This window comes from Cuculus canorus, chromosome 3, assembly GCF_017976375.1.
Source record: "Cuculus canorus isolate bCucCan1 chromosome 3, bCucCan1.pri, whole genome shotgun sequence".
NCBI lineage: Eukaryota > Metazoa > Chordata > Aves > Cuculiformes > Cuculidae > Cuculus > Cuculus canorus.
This window is the reverse complement of record NC_071403.1, coordinates 64,840,344-64,859,337: the sequence shown is the minus strand read 5'-3', so window position 1 is coordinate 64,859,337 and position 18,994 is coordinate 64,840,344. Positions and strand designations below refer to the sequence as shown.

The 18,994-nt window shown below is 36.9% G+C and overlaps 1 protein-coding gene across 1 annotated transcript in view; it reads right to left on the bottom strand.

Annotated features, from left to right (window-relative positions):
- FMN2 (formin 2) overlaps positions 1 to 18,994 on the bottom strand; it is a 169,288-nt gene that overhangs the window by 99,807 nt on the left and 50,487 nt on the right. The window contains exons 5-7 of the mRNA XM_054062984.1: positions 18,731 to 18,792; positions 5,633 to 5,665; positions 899 to 2,439 (exon numbers count right to left, since the gene is read on the bottom strand). Of these exons, the coding sequence (XP_053918959.1) occupies positions 899 to 2,439; positions 5,633 to 5,665; positions 18,731 to 18,792 (1,636 nt within the window). The remainder of the gene's footprint in view (positions 1 to 898; positions 2,440 to 5,632; positions 5,666 to 18,730; positions 18,793 to 18,994) is intronic.

The window sequence follows — 18,994 nt, the reverse complement described above, 5'->3', positions numbered from 1 at the left end:
TATATTCACCCACATTACACACACAGGAATACAAATATACTGTATATAGGCTACAAAACATACAGACATGGACACAAAAAGAAGTTGAAATAGACAGTTATCTGCAGACCACCTGTGTGGCAGTGGCAAGAGCTTGAAAGAAAAAATTCAACAATTGAGAACAGCAGAAGGGTTTTACAATCAGTACTCGGACACATAAAGATTAATAAAGAAACTTCTTTTCACAACCAAGAATGATATTTTACAAACAAACAAAAAGCATCAGCAACCAAAACCAAGTATTTCAAAGTAATATCAAAGCAAGGGCTACCAGAATAGCTTTATGCTGCCATGCAAATAAATTACTTTTTAAATAAGTAATAAAATATAAATGTAAATAAATTACAGTTTGAATTCACCTGTTGAATGCAAAGGTGAATAAAAAAGATTTCTCAGTCACCAGAGAAAGGAAAGAAGAGGATAAGATGCATTCAGCATATATTCATCTAGAAGGAAAACACTAACAAAACTTGCCAGCTGCTCTAGAGAGACACCAATGCTATCTTGAAAGTTGAGAGAAAGCACAAATATGATATTTTAAGAACCATCACACAGAACACCTAGTGGCACACAGTCACCCCTGGATCTCTGAAAAATTCATGGTATGTAACCCTAAAGGACAGTTGAAAATACTACCCCCAAAGAGCTTTCAAGTGCAAATAAAATTGCTCAGTTTGTGCGCTTTAAATAAAATGGGCATCAATTTACATATCAGCCTACAAATAAAATCCTGTTTGCACTGAGGTTCTCTCAAAGACCTGCCTAGAAGTAAATAAAGACTTTTGCTCATAACCTATGACACTACCAAGGGTCAGCCATAAAGTGAAAACATCACTTTATTCACAACTCTACAACTTACCTTTTACCGTGGAGCTGAATTCTTGTCCAATAAAGAGGCTTCATTGGCCGAGAAGGCTCTATCACATGCTTCCTGCTCCCTTTCTCCTGATTCATCCCCATGGCAAATAAACCGGATGGTAATAGAGGAGGAAGAAATCCACAGACCTGTGGGACTGCTGGGTAGGTGTTTCCCTGTGCTGGCATTGGAAGGGGTGGTGCTACTCCAGGCAAAGGTGGTGGGGCTGGGGGTGGCATCCCCAACCCAGGCAAAGGAGGAGGTGGTGGAGGGACACCTGTACCAGGCAAAGGTGGTGGGGGAGGTGGTGGGGGAACACCTGCACCAGGCAAAGGTGGTGGTGGAGGTGGTAGGGGGACACCTGCACCAGGCAAAGGTGGTGGGGGAGGTGGTGGTGGGACACCTGCACCAGGCAAAGGTGGTGGAGGAGGTGGCGGGGGGACACCTGCACCAGGCAAAGGTGGTGGGGGAGGTGGCAGGGGGACACCTGCACCAGGCAGAGGTGGTGGAGGAGGTGGCGGGGGGATACCTGCACCAGGCAGAGGTGGTGGAGGAGGAGGAGGCGGGGGTGGCAGGATTCCCAGACCAGGCAGAGGAGGAGGTGGAGGAGGAAAACCAGCCACAGGCAAAGGTGGTGGTAGAGGTGGTGGTGGGACTCCAGCACATGGGAGAGGTGGGGCTGGAGGCAGCATCGGTATTTCCCCACTTGGCAAAAGTGGAGGAGGAGGAGGGGGTGGTGGCATCATGATGCCTGGCAAAGAGTGGTCCAGATATGGCACTGCTGAGCTAGCAGAATGAGGGAGTCCCGAGCTAGGTAGGGGTGGTGGGGGTGGTATTCCTGCCATAGACATAGGAGTGGCAAGGGAAGAGCTATGGTCTCCACACAGGGGAGCAGCTGGTTCGGTGGCTGGTAGCGATGGGGGAATGGTACATGTGGGCTCAGGGGGCAAAGAAAGGGAACGTTCACTACAAGTTACATCTACAGTACTTAGAGGCTGATGGGAAGCTGGCATTTCAGTCTCTCCTTCAAACGCAAGGGACAAATTAACCTTAGGTCCTGGAAGAGGCAACTGTGTCGTGCTCTCTACAGATTGGCTTGCATCCAGTGGCATTGAGATTAGCTTCGGTGATAGAATTAACATTTCAGAACAAAATGTGGGCTTTAGTTCTAGGGCTGGCAATTTCTGAGTTGGCCCTTCACTTTTGCCCCCTTCTAAGTGCAGTGGTGGGGGTGGCTGTGGCAGTGCATTGGCTGAAGGCATTGCGTGTGTTAAATAATCCTCTGTTGGTGACGTTTGTACAGATCTTGCTTGTGACACAGTTCTGGGTACGGTCTCCTCTCTTCTTGTTTGAAGAATCACACTGCCAAGTTCCCTGCAGACTGTATGTGTGTGCTCATTTTCCTGTTCCCTTCCAGCAGTCTGTACCTCTGCAGCAGGGAACTGTTTCTCTAGTTCTGCAATTTTAGTCCTCAGATCCTCAATTGTTTGCTCAAGTTGTTGGATGACACTGGTGCGCTCCTCAGATTTCACCTCAAAATTATCCTTTGAAAGAAAATAAATAATAAGCACAAAATGTAGCATTCATAGCTATATAAAAATAAATAAATTTAGATCAGGAATATTGGTATTGCAGAGGTTCAGAAATAAACCAGTTACATCCAGCCTTTAAAAATAGAGGAATCATTTCGACTAACTGCATCTTAGAGTGGAAGAAGATAGCATAGGAAAATGACTTGCTTTAGTACAAAACTACCTTCGTCAGTATGAGCATATCTTTGTGATTATATTTGGCAAAACCAAAAACCATCCGCAACCCCTCCCTCCTCCCACACACCCTGACCAAGAAAACAACTAACGACTGAGCACAAGTACTGCAAGTGTTTCGGTTTCTATATGGATATGCAGACATGGCACCACATTATTTTAATTCTGTTAACAGAAAATACTTTCAAGTATTTCTTCAAAAGGTTGCACCGTGCATAACAGACTCAACACACTACTGACCATGGGCTTTCAATATACACCTTAATGATACAGTACAGACTAGGAATGCAGAACATAACATATGCACACTTTTTGAAAACAGCTAATCTCAGAACAGACTAATTGTGCTTTTTACAGCCAGCATGCTTGGGAAGGAAAAGTAGTAAGACAAGACTAAAAGACTAACTTTCTTCCCACCCAAAATTTGAAACTCCTCTGCTAAGTGACAGACTGTGAGTGAGTAACATTAGAAAAGCTTCCTGTCTCGAATGGTTATTCTGAATTTGACAGTTTCCACATTTTTTTATCTTTCTCTGAAAGATCTGATCCTGCTTTTTGTAGACTGACTGGAGGAACCATTAAACTTACATGGCACAGTAATTCCTAGATCTTTAAATAAATACCACTAACAAACTACTAAATTTGATGGATATGTGCTTTTATCAAAAGATACAAAAAAACTCCCAAATGTAGTCCAAAAAAATCCATTTGTGCTTATTCAGGAAAGTTGAAGAGCAGACAGAACAGGCATGACTTTACAACACAAAATCTTTTAATAATGAACTTATTACTTTCTAGTTGCATGCATGGCCTTTTTAGTACTACTTTTTCTTCTCTGAATTTGAAATATTGGTCAGCACTTCAAGCATTCAGTTGAATTAAGTTTGTCATGCAACAGGTTTCCCAAGGGATTACAGCAAAAAAAGTTTAGTGCCTTTTTGTTGCCTTTTTTAAAATCGTAAGTTTCATGGATGAGATTGTAGGCTTACTTCATAGAAAGTCTTTCAAATGTTCAAATTTTACAGGTCTTGTAAAGAAGCCTACAAATAAACATACAATACCTGATATACTAATTGCCTTGATTTGTTTCAGGAAGATGATGTTTTTCATCTCATCCTTTGACACATGAAACATTTAAAAGTCATTTTTCTTTCTGGAAAATGAAGTTTTAACTTCCAGCTAGGGACTATTAATAAAATATATTTCATTAAAGTTTCAAAAATTGTTTCTGAGCAGAACAGGTTTTCAACCATAAAATTTCAATTTCATGTTTATCTTGGTTTCCCAAGTGTCCTAAAGCAATCCCAGAAGTAAAATGGGAACTACTACATTTAAACCAAATATTGTTTGGTTTTGAAGTACATTTATCAGAACTTACAATCCCCTCCGTTGTTTGAACTTTCTGGAACAGCAGTTTGAAGCAAAAGTTACGGATTACAACTAGTTCTCCCCACCAAACTTTGAAAAAAAATGTAAAACAGAGAAAGGAACACCAAAAAAACTTAATTAATAGCGAAGAAATGAACACAGCAGACATTAACAAACTGTATATTTCCATTACAGACTCCTCATGGTACTTCAATCTGCTTAGTTTCCTGCAATACTCAATACTTTGTAGCAGCAGCAGTTTTTTTGAAGATCTTCATTATAAAGGAGAAAGATAATATTTTATTACCCTTTAGGCTCATTTACTTTTATCCTTATACCTGTCACCTGCAAATACAATAATAGCACCTATCAATTCTTCAGAAGGCAACATTATCAAAAGAAATATATTCCTAGGATTATCTAGGCCACACACCACTTTTCAGTTATTTGAGAACAAATCCACTTTCCCCAGACTGTAACTCTCCTAGGCTCCCATTTTACACTGCAACTACACTCCACCATGGGTTTTATGGAAGATACAGCTTCCCAACCCTATCTGAATTTGGAAAATTCATTCCTGCCAAGCAAACTGAAGTCAACAGGATTAGACATGACATTAGGTTGTTCTGAAGCGATTAGCTTTAATAATGGGTAACATCAGAACAGTTCACTATTTTAAAAAAAACTTGTTTACTTGGGTGACTGGATTTAACTTTTAACAAGAAAAAGAGGTAATTCTTGAATCCTGAAATTCTATTTGAACAACAGGAAAAAACCTAAAATTCACTCTTTTACAACAAAGTTTATTCTGCAGATCATGAAATTTCCTTCAAGAGAAGAAGTACTTTTTAAAGCTTAAAAAAATGGGCAATCAGGTGAGATGCTTAAGCAATTCAGACAAGAAACAAAAATGAATTTATGAATTAAAGTGACTTTTTACCCTGTGCCCTAAGAAAGATTTTTTCTGATGTCCTTGAGGCAAGGTATTTCAAACAACCTGGTGATTTGCTATTGGCTTGTTACCTAAGAATCATCAATATATCCTGGTTTTCACAGAAAAAGCATACTATGAACAAACAAGACGTTGCTATGAATGCAGAGATATGGATCGAGAGGAAATCTCATAATTAAGGGGTTTTTTTGTTTAAAAACCAAATGAACAAAACTCAAAATAAAGCCTCAGGATTTATATGCTTCAGTCATTATATTTTAGATAAATAGAGATATTTTTCATTTTGACTTTTAAGATGATGTCAGACTAGTTTAATTAGATTCCTGCCTTTCCCCCAGCAAGAAGTTTAAAATCTCTCTAAATCAGAAAGGGCTGTATCAAACAAACATAAGCCACAGAAAGTCTCCACTATCCTAAATATATCCAAGTCCAATCAGAAATTAAAATTAGTTTTCTTAGAAGAATAAGCAAGGGAAGACTTAATTTTTCACACATATAAAAGATGGTCAAAAGCTGTTGACAAGAATCAGAAGACCCAGATAAAAATAATGAAAAGAAGGCTTATTTTTAATCCAAAGGACAATTCCACAGCAGAAACCTACGGGGTTTAAAAGAGATATGAGGGAACTCTGTCTTGCCTAGAGTTCTTACCCAGGACCCAGGTACTGTGGAACAGTCTTCGTTCTGTAAAGAAAGAAAGAAAGAAAGGTGGAAGCTTAAGCCTTGCTTTATCCACGTGACCTGAGCGTGAAAGATCTGAGCAGGAAAAAAAATTCCAGAGGTGTTATGGGTGTAGTACGGTGCCCAGCACTTCTCAAACAGACTGTATATGTTCCATGTGCCATAAGCTGGATGCTCAACCTGGAACTGCTGGCCTAACTATGTAAGTGTTGCACTGATAGGCTCGCAGGTATACAGTATCTGACTGATCCAGGAACACTGGCTTTACTGTACAAAGGTTGTACACTTGGATCTGAAGAAGTATGAAAAGCCCATACATTACATCCAATTCATTCCAACCTTGTCAAGTTTTCCACATGTGCACATCAGCTGTCTAGCATAAAGCCGCTCTGCATAGATAGAAAACGTGCAGGACCTCCAAACACGCAAAAGCTCAGATTGCAGCTGCCTTCTTTGCTGAGTCTGACATCCTTGTTTCTCAGATGAGTAAATGAAACCTACAGACCCTTCTATAACTAAATTTTCAGGTAGAAAGAAACTCACACATCTGAAATTTAGCCCTAGTCTATATGTATACACATACATATATATATATGTGAGTCATATTTATTTATATCTATTTTTATATATATACACACATTTATATGTATATCTATATATAAGTCTATATTATATACATCTATTATATATTTGCCAAAATCTATGTATATTTATGTATATCTATCTCAAACTACATTCACTTACATACTTTATGAACAGCCATACTGTGTCTTTTTCTTCAGCAAATAAACATAATGGAGGCTCTTAATGGTAATTTTGGAATATTTGCAAAATAAAGACACATTACAGTTTAGTTTTAGATGTTAATGCCTTATGCTATTAGAATCCAACAAGATGCATCAGCAGTTTGATCATTTTCAGCAATTTGTCACTTGGTGTCATGAAATCTCTTCTCTGGGTAGAATTCATATTTAGATGATAGGATTATGCTTCTTGGTTTTCTTCCAAAACATTAACCTTTTGATTTGTCTACAACAGAAGTTATGATTCAGTGCCTATGCTGCTACCTCTTTGCAAGCATGCACAAGGAATAGAAGCATACAGTTAAACAGGACTAAGATGGCAAAATTACAGACTCCTCAGGTTTTCCAGTAAATCAACACTTGGTTGTACTAGCAGCCTCAAGTTACTTGTAAGGATGCTCTTTCTAACTGCTGTGTTAATAAATGCCACTTTTCTACACGAAGTGAAAAATTTTTCAGTATGCACACTCACAGATTGTCACAAAGTAGTGCCACAGTAAGAATTTAATACAAAGAACCGTGATCTCTGTTCAGGTTTATCTTTTTAAAGCTGTCTCATTTTCAAAGCTGCTTCTTGTAACTGCAGATCAATCATAAGGAAAGGAGACATAACATATTAACAGGCATTTTCAGTGCTACAGCGACTGTCAAATGAGAAGTATTGACAGACACTTGATTTGTATTTTAACAAACTAACATCTATCTAATTAATACTCACATTTCACTTAATCCTCAAAGCCCACTGCAACAATTTTGTTTTACAGTAGTAAATGTTGAATCAAAATCTGTCAAGCTTGCAAATGGCATCAGGGGAAACTGCTGATGGAGTAGGGTTAATACTAGTTTCCTACTCAGACTACAAGATCAAATCTTTCTTGAGAAGATTATACTGAAAGTGCATGTATGGGGAGAGAGGAGATACATTTTCACAACAGTTGAAGCTACACTCCACGTTTCCTCCTACAACCCCAAGGAAACTTGATACACAGCTCCCCAAGATAGCACTGAACAAGCATGCCCTGGAATAGAAATAGTGTAATGCACTGCCCTGCCTGAAATAATAAATTTTATTTGGTGGATGTGAGCTAAGCTTTCACATAGTGATTCACTGCAATAGACAGATCACACCAGCCTGCACTGTGCTGGCATTGGAACTATTTCAGTCTTCCTAAGCTAAACAGCTAGGACATGTCTAATCAACTGAAAGGTTTTGCCATAACCTATCATGTGAAACAGAAAAAAAAAAAAAACCCAAGCAAACATTACATGAAGAAATCAATAATTATTGCAATTGAAATAAACAAACACAGGATTAGCAGGGAGCATGGATGTTCGAAGAACAATGCATGCATTACAAATGCCACCTTCTAAAGCTGGAAGTCAGAAGAAAACAGTTTTGTTCAGATTCAGTTTCTTGAAACTTCTGTTCCTGAACAGTTTGAATACCTTAACCCTGGGCTAAGTGCATTTCAGAGGATAAGATCCGAGTTCTTTACATTTCCCATTTTAGTAAATAATAAAAACCAAAACCCATAACCCAAACTTCAGATGCAAAGACAGAAAAAGTTTTCGCTCTGTAAGTTGTAAGACTCTTCACTGAGCTGAAATATATCCTTAGGTTATGTGCAAATTCTGCTCCAATAGGAACCTCAAAGGAATTTTTGTAGACTACAGACAAGATAAGATAAAATATCACAGAACCACTGGCCATCCTAGGAACTACGCAGCAGTCAAGTATAATTACTGTCGTCTCACATAATACTACTTTCAGCCTGCACAAATAGCATTTTTCAGCCTGATTGCCCAGGAAGTTTTAGACCTACTTTATTTAGAAAACACTAAAAAGCACACACACCTCAAAACGTCCCTCCCCTCAAGCCCTGAAGGATTCTTTCCTAGCATATATGAAATTTCATTATTAGAGATGCATGAAACACTACAGCAGCAAACAATAGACTTCAAAAAAGGTCTACCCCTCCATATTGCTTCATTTAGCCCCAAAACTGGTTTAACTGTTCTATCACTCACTAAAACAAGCATGCAAGTGAGAACAGGCAAAGAAAAAAAGAGAGAGATTAAATTTTTTAAATTTTAATTTTAATATGACCTTTTCCAGTCTATTTCTGCTGTTGATTACAAAGAGACTGCTAGAGTAGAATTAGCTGCACTTCAGTCTTTCAGTAGATTAAGACAACTAAAGTTCAGCCACCTATACCAGCAATCCAATAAGGAATGGGTACCTTAAGAGTCACAGATTTCCTTAAAAGTTGTGATAAAAACTGTTCTGGATTTATTTTCTGCTCAACATTTTTGGCTGTTTATTGAAATGAATATCACGTGATGGATCACTTCCTTGCTTCTGTTGCCTGTGTTTGTCTTAAAGTATTTTCCCTATAAGCCGAATAGGTTTGAGTATTTTTCCCATGTATCCGGGCCAAGGCAACCATCCATCTCATTCTGTTAAAACAAAAAATAAAATCTGGCATACCTTGAACATTACTACATTAGCATACTAGAGAAAGGAGTTGTTTTTGCACACCAGGTCCTTTCTTGATTTTCAATTCAGCTTGAGATGGACCAGCATCTGGAAAGTAGTCACTGTGTAAAATATTTTCATTGTTTCTGTGTTCTTTATATACAGAAACTATACTAGTTTCTATCCTAGAAATAACAGTGAGGATTTTATTGCCCAAAATGTAACCATTCATAATTGAAATCTGAAGGACACAGAACATCTTTAGTTTCTTCTCCTGATAGTCCAGTACTGGAGATCAAAAGTGGTAATGATTTTCCAGGTGAATTTTACCACATCCTGAGAAGCAACTGTCCAGAGTACGATACATCTACACAGTACTTGCCCTTTTTATCCAAGAGTTCAGCCAGACCACAAAATGGGAGGTTCACATGTTGCTTTTGTTTCAGGCTTTCAGCAGGGAATAAACAAAAGCAAAAAATATCCACAGTAAGAATAAATCCTTGTAGAAAAGGATGAATACTCTTCACTGCCCTGAAATTTAAGCCTACTACTCACGACAGAAGTAGTCTGTGTATCCCCAAACATGCTGAAGGCAGGGGCGTGATGCTCACTCAGCTTCTCTAGCTCTTTGAAAGTGTGAAGGCTATATTAAAAGCAAAATCGCATAATTTTGGGCAAGAGGATATTAAATAAAATAAATCACAATCAAACACCAAAAGATGAGCTTTACATTTTGAGAGGTTAAGTAAAAATTATTTGGTATTGTATACATTAGGGGGAAAAAAATCATTTGCTTCTTCAGGAAAAGCTGAATTTGAAAACAAATTATTATAATTAAATATTCAGAAATATGCGAGTTGATTTTCAGCAGTAGTTTTGGGCTTTGAATACACCTATTGTCATACCGTCTACAGAACAAATAAAAATATTCATTTAAAAATATAGAAAAGAAAACAGTGATCTAACTGGTTTTACTTCTGCCACCTTAAAATGAAGAAACTAATGATAATTATTTTTTGATCTGATTGTAAGCAAAAGTTAAACCAGTTATCCTGTTTTGTATTCAAATAGTAGAAATTCTTCTCCCTTTTACTTTTATGTTCTCATTTATGTGTGGCAATATCAAGTAGTTCTGGTTAGTTGGAGGTTGGGATTTGTTTGCAGTTTGTTTTTTTTGTTTTAATAACGTTAGATAATTCTAAGTTAAAGAAACATTCATTTTCACTAAGAAAAGAATTTATTGACTCTCTTTCACACACAGGGTCATATGTAAATTCTCAGGATCTACACCACTAAACTACTACCTAATCTTTTATGCTGAGAGAAACAAAAGAAGAATTTAAGCTTTAGAACATGACTTACTTTTGACTAGATGAGGTCTCTCAAATAGGTTAAGCCAACTTGACAAATGAGATCAGCCTGTCCTGCTAGGAATGTCAGAATAGGAAATTTTCTTTCAGTGACTCTTCAGAGACACATTTTATGGAATGTGCATCTGTCTGTACATATATACACACATGCACACATACACACAAACATATATACACGCTTTTCCATGCTGCTCTGATATTTAATATGATTTTTTCATCTGTTCTCTTAATTCAATTTCTGTTGAGTTCTTTTTAAAAAAAAGTTCAGAAGGTAGGTAAATACTATAGTACCTGAAATATTCTATGCTATCCAAATAGAGTATGGTACCATTGAATATACAAAACCTGTTTCCACTTCTATCTCAAAGGTAAGAGGAATTTCATATAGAAATAATCAAACTTCCAATTTAAAGTAAATTTTAAAAGTGTATAGATTTTCATTGAAATAGGATTTTAGTTTTCGAGAGAGAATTTAAGAAAAATAAAACCACTGTATTTTAATAATTACTAAATACAGCTCTACTATATATTTTGCTGGAACCAGGAAGGCATAGCTGGGATCACCACTCTCTTGATTTACCTATTTTACAAGTAATAAGAGCAAGGTGTCAAAGCAGGAAAGAGAAAACAAGGTAAATTTCTGATTCCAATAAGTGTATGTCTACTATGCATTTCTAGACACTGCTTCCACAGAGAAGTGACAGGGCTCATACTAGTGCTCAGAATCACACACAGGCAGAAAAGAGGTAATTCTTCTGTCCAAGCCCTATCCCATACACTAATTCCTGTCTTGCAAAAGAAGAAAGTCTCCTACGTTATAGCAAAGGATTTTAAGTACCATCAAGTAATTCTGCTTAAAATAAATAAGTTCCTCAGTTTTACTCTCATTTCTCCTTGCTTTTCCATCAGTGACAGATGAAAAGGAAATCTGTAAATCCAAAGTCAACTTCCATTGGATAGAACTGCAAGCACACTGGTTCAGGCATTATTATTGCCCAAACCTTAAGGCTGGTGCTATTTTTCAAAGACTTTGTCATTTTAAGTACAATTAAGTCTGTCTGATTGTGTCTAAATATAAAACGGAAAATTTAGAATGCTTATTATTACAAGATGCAAAGTTTATGTTATGCTGTGCCATATTCTCATAAAAGTCTAATGTAGAAGTTGTGAAATCAGATGAATCACAGGAACTCAACCAGCAGTTCCTTGTGAATTTTAATCAGTGCTGGTAGGTATGCAGTATTTGAAATAGGAATAACTAACAGGAAATGTACATGCTTTTAGAACACACATTTTCACCTCCTTAAGCTGTTATCAAAACAACATCAGAAACATAGCAAGACTTATCTTTTTACCAATGACTAGGCAAAGCAGGAAATATATATTAGCTCTACCACATAGTCATCCTCAGAGGTGAATCAAATCCTGAGAAAAACAACTAAAATTCTAAGCTAGCCTTGCTTAGGGGTGCTGGAAGGAAAAGGATTGGACAGCATGACCTCCTAATGTCTATTCAGCTGTATGACTTTTATGTTATTTCAGAGATATAATTGAGGTAGCATGTCATGTATCAAAGAGAAACAACAGAATAAAGAGCTTTTCAAATTTAAATGAGTATATAAGTGAAACTTCATCTTGACATTAACATCAAGGCCACAGATTAGAACAAAACAAACTTTGGTCTCATCATAGCCAGGAGGAAGGGCACAAAAATATACTATCGTTGCTCCACTGAAAAGTATACCAATGTATTGTTACTTTTAAAGGAGCAAATATTGCCTTCATGCAAAACAACGGAAGTAAATCCAAGTATTGTGAAGTCTGGGTACAATACAAAATACTAACATTCGTTCTGAGAATTAACTGCTTTTATTTCTCACCACACAGGCTTGAGATATTATACTACTTTATTTATTTTTATTTAAATATGAGGTATATGCTTTAAATTCAATGTATGTCAATTAATTGATAAAAACTATGTCAGATACATTATCCCCTTTTTAAGAAAAAAAAAAAATAAATCTCTTCCTTATCAGAACTAAATGGAAAAGATTCAGGATTGTGGCTGAAGAAATTAAGTTCATATCCAACAGAAAACTGACCTCTATTTAAATGATGGTAACTCAGTAGCAAAACTTTTAAATTATCACTACAAAGACAGTCATCCAGAAGTCTTGCAGACCAAATTAAATGCATTCCCTTCACTGGTCTAAAATTAACAATGATAGAATGGAACTTTCTAAAGATTTAATGTTTCAGAATTTTTGTTATTATTTTTAGGACACGCTTTTCGTATCTTTGAGAGATTACCAAACCTTGGTCAAATTTAAACACAGCAAGAGTGCATACTTTTTACGTACTAACTTATTAACCACCAGAAAACAACTGCTTTCTCAGTAGCTTGCAGGACCCCCGTCGGGAACGATCTTTAGAAGTATCTTAGGCAGACCATTCAAAAATACTTAACTGCCATCTAGTGGCTGAGTATGTCGACTTCTTCATGACGTTTTTCAGGCTTTCGAATTAAACACTTCTTCCCTCATTTCCAATCTTTCTATTTGTGGTCTCATCCTACCCTCAGGGACTAAGAAATCCCGACATTATCACAAGACAATATTTTAATCACAAAGTTCAGCTACTAGTCACGTAGGAAGAACACACTGGAACAGAATATCTGTTTACAAATTACATTGAGGTTCCAACTCTAGAGGACCTCAGTTCCTATTTTAAAAAAGTTTAATTAATTAATCTGCTAGACTTATAGAATATGAAAAATCCGTTAGTGCTTGTTAGACTTGCTAAAAAAAAAAAAACCAAAAAGAAACCTGAAAATTGCAATATATTTAAACTGAGCAGTAAATTCTAATATTAAGGATGCAAGACATATTTTCATCAATAACATTGGGAATTCTGCATGATAACTGTGTTTCATGGATATGTACATAAAGTACAGGGGATACTTCATTTTTACTTATATCTGGCAGTAAAGTTCCACAGAGGTTAGACTCCCCTTCGGTTCCTGAACAAAATGCTCTGCACTTCCGCAGTTCCTATGACAGCAGCAGTCATGTCTTCTGCAAGGTTTCCATCATCTCACTTCACACAGATTTTGTTTCCTTTCTAGGTATTTTTGATAATGCATAATTTATTTTCAAAGCTAACAAGAAAACATTATCTGCCCACATATGCTTCCTAATATCCACCTGCTTTAAGCTAACATGCCCCAGTTCTAACATTACACACTGGTCCTACGGTTAGAACATAAGTTCATGCACACCACATATTGCAAGCCTGGCTTTATTTTGCACAAGGCAAGAACTTCTGTAGGAAATAATTGTCCTAGAAGAACTGTTCATTGCCTCCCCAAGGCATCCCTTCCTCCTTACAAAAAGTAACTTGGCAAATAGTGAAGGAAGGAAGAGGAGTGGCACATGTTCCCAGGCTCATTGTGTCTTGAATGAACGAATATCTCAAGAAAGAGCATGCAAAATAAAGCAGTTTAAGAAAAGTCACACCTACAGAATGGTTTGGGAACTCATAAAGGAAGAGTTCCCAATTTTCTTCCAATTTTTCTTGAACACAGTTGTTAACCAGTTTCATATACAGTTTGCCTCTACCCTGATAAAAGCCACGCAATACCAAAGGAAAACAGGTTTAAAAAAAAAACCTCCTTTTTTAATCTTTTTGTTTGTGAAGTAGAATGTTTCACCATTTCAGACAAATCTTGCATTTATCTTCATGCCTTTGCCTGTGAAGAATCATCTTTCTGAAATTTTATTTAAGAGTTCTGAGCAGCATGCATGTTTCCAAGACCAAGTCTAGCTGTGATATTATAATAATGAAAAATAAATTCCAATCCCACCTGTTTTACATTTTCTCAATAGACTGATTATGTATTTATCTCAGAGTTTTCTACCACCTTTCTCTTGTATTACTAAGTGTCAGAATCGGAACATTTCAAATATCAGTAAGTTATTGCCCTAAGGAATTATAATAATATGTAGTTAAAGACTAGAGTAAGAAAAAAGGTCCCCAGTGAAAGACTGAGAAAAGGGTTACCAGCACACTGTGGTAGTTAGGAATACTCTAAAGAGACACTCCAAGACTTACAACGTTTTCGAAGTGGAAAGTATATTCAACATGGCAAAATGTGGCCTGTAATTTAAGGTTTTTGAGGCTAGCATTGTTTCCCTATGATATTGTTGGAAAACACACCAATAGATCATGTAGCATAAATCTGTCTTCAGTGCCTAAGAACTGCCAAAATTTTGTCTGGTTGTTACTACCAGTTGAAGTACATGGCATTCCAAGAAGGCATGCAATTTTGGTCGAGGGATTATTTGTTGTTTTAAATGAGGTGAACCAAACCAAAGTGAACTACCAAGCTGGAAATGTTACAGGCATAAAATTTTTTTTATGGCAAGGTTCTCTGCTGTAAATATACTCAGTCTAAACTATTTCATAATCAAACTGCTAGGAAGTGGAAGAGTATGGCAAAACCTCATCTCCTGAGAGAGGATTACAGAGTCATTGTCGCTGGCATGAAGAACTCATTACATCCGGATGCTGACCTTTAAATAAACGTAATGAAGGCTTTCTTTTTAAATTTCTGTGTTACTCAAAATAGACACTCATCACAAACATTAAAAAAGGAAGAAATTTAAAATATTTTAATAATAAGGCATATAAGAGAAGAAGGAATTTAAATGACTTTCCAACCACTTAAATTTTTGGTTCTGTGATGTCCCACTACTAACCAAAACCTAGTTTTCATATACTTATTTTACCATTATAATATGTTGTTTGTTTGTTTTGGTTCTTTTCTTTCTTTCTGCTAAGACTCTGCTTTTACCTAACATGTAAACAAACTCAAGCAAACCTGAAAACTGAGCAAAAATTCAGAGGAAGTCACAAAAGCACCAGAAAACTTCAGGAGTGGAAAACAGAAAGGAAATTGGTTCTTGCATAAAAGTACAGCTGTCAAATCTAAACACTAGGTTTGATACTAGAGTTTCTGAATTAGGACATTCAATTTTTCTCTTCTAACTTTCCTCTTCTTTCCTTCACTAAAGGAGTTGGGCCTAGCACAGCTTTCTCTGTTTGTACTAGGAAAACTAAACAGACATTGCTGCTCCCCTTTGGCACAAAATCATAGAATCACTTGGTTGGAAAAGACCTTTGAGATCATCAAGCATAACCATACCTGTCCACTACTGAATCATATCTCTAAGGACTTCATCCACCTGTATTTTAAATACCTCTAGGCATGGTGGCTCAATCACCTCCCTGGACAGCCTCTTACAGTACTTGGTAAACCTTTCAGTGAATAAATTGTTCCTAAGGACTAATCTGAACCTTCCCTGGCATAACTTGAGGCCATTCCCTCTCATTCTATCACCTGTCACTTTCGGGAGAAGAGACCAACACCCACCTCTCTACAACCTCCTTTCAGGTAGTTGTAGACAGTGATAAGGTCTCCCCTCAGCCTCCTCTTCTGCAGGCTAAACAACCCCAGTTCCCTCAGCCGCTTCTTGTTAAGACTTGTCCTCCAGCCCCTTCACCAGCTTCGATGCACTTCTCTGGACACACTCCAGGACCTCAATGTGTTTCTTATAATGATGGGCCCAAAACTGAACACAGTATTCAAGATGCAGCCTCACCAGTGCCGAATACATGGGCAGAATCACTTCCCTGGTCCTGCTGGCCACGCTGTTTCTAATACAGGCCAAGATGCTATCGGCCTTCTTGGCCACGTGGACACACCACTGACTCCCATACAGCACACTGTCAACCAACACCCACAGATTCTTCTCTACCAGGCAGCTTTCTAGGCATTCTTCCCCAGGCCTGAGGTGCTGCACAGGGTTGTTACATCCCTGTTTCATCAGGACTCTGCATCTGGCTTTGTTAACCCTCATACCGTTGGTCTCTGCCCATTGAGCCTGCCTGTTCAGATCCCTTTGTAGAGCCTCCATACTTTCAAGCAGATCAACACTTCCTCTGATGTTGGTATCATCTGCGAACTTACTAAGGGTACATTCGATCTCCTCATCCAGAACATTGATAAAGTTATCGAACAGAAATGGATCAAGCACTGAGCCCTGGGGCTCACTTATGACTGTCCTTCAACTAGATTTAATTCCATTTACCACCACTCTCTGGGCTTCAAACCCAGGACTTGAAACGGCTGACAATTTTTCTTATTTTTTTCCCTGCTTACCAGTTCCTGAAGTAAAAACAAGCACATCTCCAGGCTCTCATTTTTTGAACTGCAATTTTTAGAAATTAGTTATTTTGGACTCAAAAAGCAGTCCTAAGAACTTAAGGAAATTATGTAGCAAATTATGAAAGTTATGCCTAACATCGCAAAGGTAAGAAAATGGAGAGGATGTATTTAGAAAAGCCCCTTCCAGTGGAAAAGTGAAGAGTCCAGGCTCTGTGTGTGTGTATTACTTGTTTTTATAGTCTAGAATCATTCTGAATCTTTCAGTTAAATCCTTATCACAAGCAAGATAAATTTTCATGTCACATTTGCCTTTGTTTCTATGTCAATATCCACCATCTCCAATTATTTTAATAGCATGTAGAAAATATCTTTTTCCAGGAAAGGAGGAAAGAAGCCTACAAATTGACTTAGCTGACTGCTTTCAAATTTTACACAAGTGTTTTCTCTTCCTTTGTTCTGTATCAAAAGAAAAGAGAAAAATATTTTACTTGGCTAGCGTCAGCCAATGCTTGCTTTCTTCAGAAAGAAAAGCTATGGACAATCTAGACAAAGAATACGAGAGACTAGATCTCCAACAGAAACATTTCACAGTATTTTATTACTTTAAGAAAGTACTAGTAACACCAAGAAAGATCTGACTGCAGTAATTTATCTACAAACACAATGAGCATTCAACTTTCTATATAATATAGATATATAGATTGGTATAGATATCGATAGGTAGAATACACTCAGCTGTTTGGGACTGTACAGAAATAGTTTGAACACATGAAAACATTTTATCCACATACAGTTCCTCAAATTAAGTAACTTCCACTCCGATTTTCAAAATGAACCAGAAAGTTGATGACATAATATAGCAAAAGCTTGACATGACTTTCTGCAAGTGAGGTGATCATACATTCACAACAGTTATTTCTGCTCTTCATTGATGAATAACAGTGCAAAACGGAATAAGTTCATGTCGCTGTCACAGAGATCAGCACTTAGCAAGAGGGATGGGGATCTCTAAAAATACTAGCAAATGCAATTCAGTAACTGGATGACATAATAGGCTAGCTTTAAAAATTAAAAAAAAAAAAATTCCAACCTGAAGTAAATGCTACATGTTCAGCAATCATAGTCTCTAGCACTACTGGTCAATCTTCATTCTCATAGCAAAAGCATAAGTTTATTTTAGTTAAAACACATATGCACGAGCCTATTTCCCTTAATTACATTTCCAGTAAAGAAGTTTTGTATAGGTTGCTTCTTGTAATGAATTAAAATCCTAGAGACAGATTAAATAAGCTCCATACATGTAATACCTTTCTGGAAGCAAAAGAAAAAGTTCTTTTTCACAAGAAATATGAAAAAGCAATGCTACTGAAACCTGGGTGACTGAAATACAAAAATAGCACAGAACAACATATTTTATTTTAAACTTAAAATGTAGATTAATTTTATGATATTTCAATTAATCGATTCTAGTTTTTAAATGCTCTTAATTATGGTGGTAGAAGAATTTAGGTAACTGACTAGAACTCTTCTTTAATGTTGTTTAGCACGACAAAAGCCATAAAGGTTATATACTTACTCTCCTGACTCATGCTCATAAAATACTTGATTGAATCTGGATTAAATTTGCAGGTCTAATGACAAGTTGTACACCTTTTGCTAGGCATACCTTATTTTCTCTCTCAAAAGCAAATCACCGATTGTTTTCACAAATGCTGCTCAATGCAGTGATGCTTGAACCATTCAGTAATTATTTTATCTCCTTTTGAAGTTCATCGTGTTACCCTAAATCTGTTGATTTACTACCTATAATTTTCAGTGGAGAAACAGAAAAAACCCTCTGCCACCGTTATTCACATCAACTTTTGTAGATTAGTTAATATAACCAGATCTTTTCTTGCTGTCCCTTAGTAACATGATCAGATCTCCAGAACCAAGCGTTAACTTACTTCTGAGTGTTGCGAACAATAACATTTCACAGAAATCACATTAGGCAAGCAGAAACCTTGAATGTCTGTAACTAGATACACTATGGAGCACGGAAGTATTTAGAAATAAAAATTTAGAATCAAAACCACATTTGCAAGTATTTGCCTTCAGAAGATTCAGTACATAAAACTAGTGCAGAAATATGAAGTACTGCTTTTCCAAGCGTTTCATAAAATTATACATAAAACATTTCTGTCAGAATCTTACCTGTACCCGCTGAACATCATCTGTGCATTGTTTCTCTGTTTCTAGGACAGTCGGTTTCAACTCTGAATTTGGAAAGAAGATACAGATTTTAAAAGTTACATATAAGAAAAAATTGTTTATAGTTCAAAATACACATTAAGAATTTCATGAATAGAGGATTGAGGTAAAAGCAAAACAACAAAACCAAGCAGCGTTAAATGTTCCACTTCCCAAATTATCCATCGAAAATTAAATGAACAGGTTGCATGCATAAATAAAGCCAGC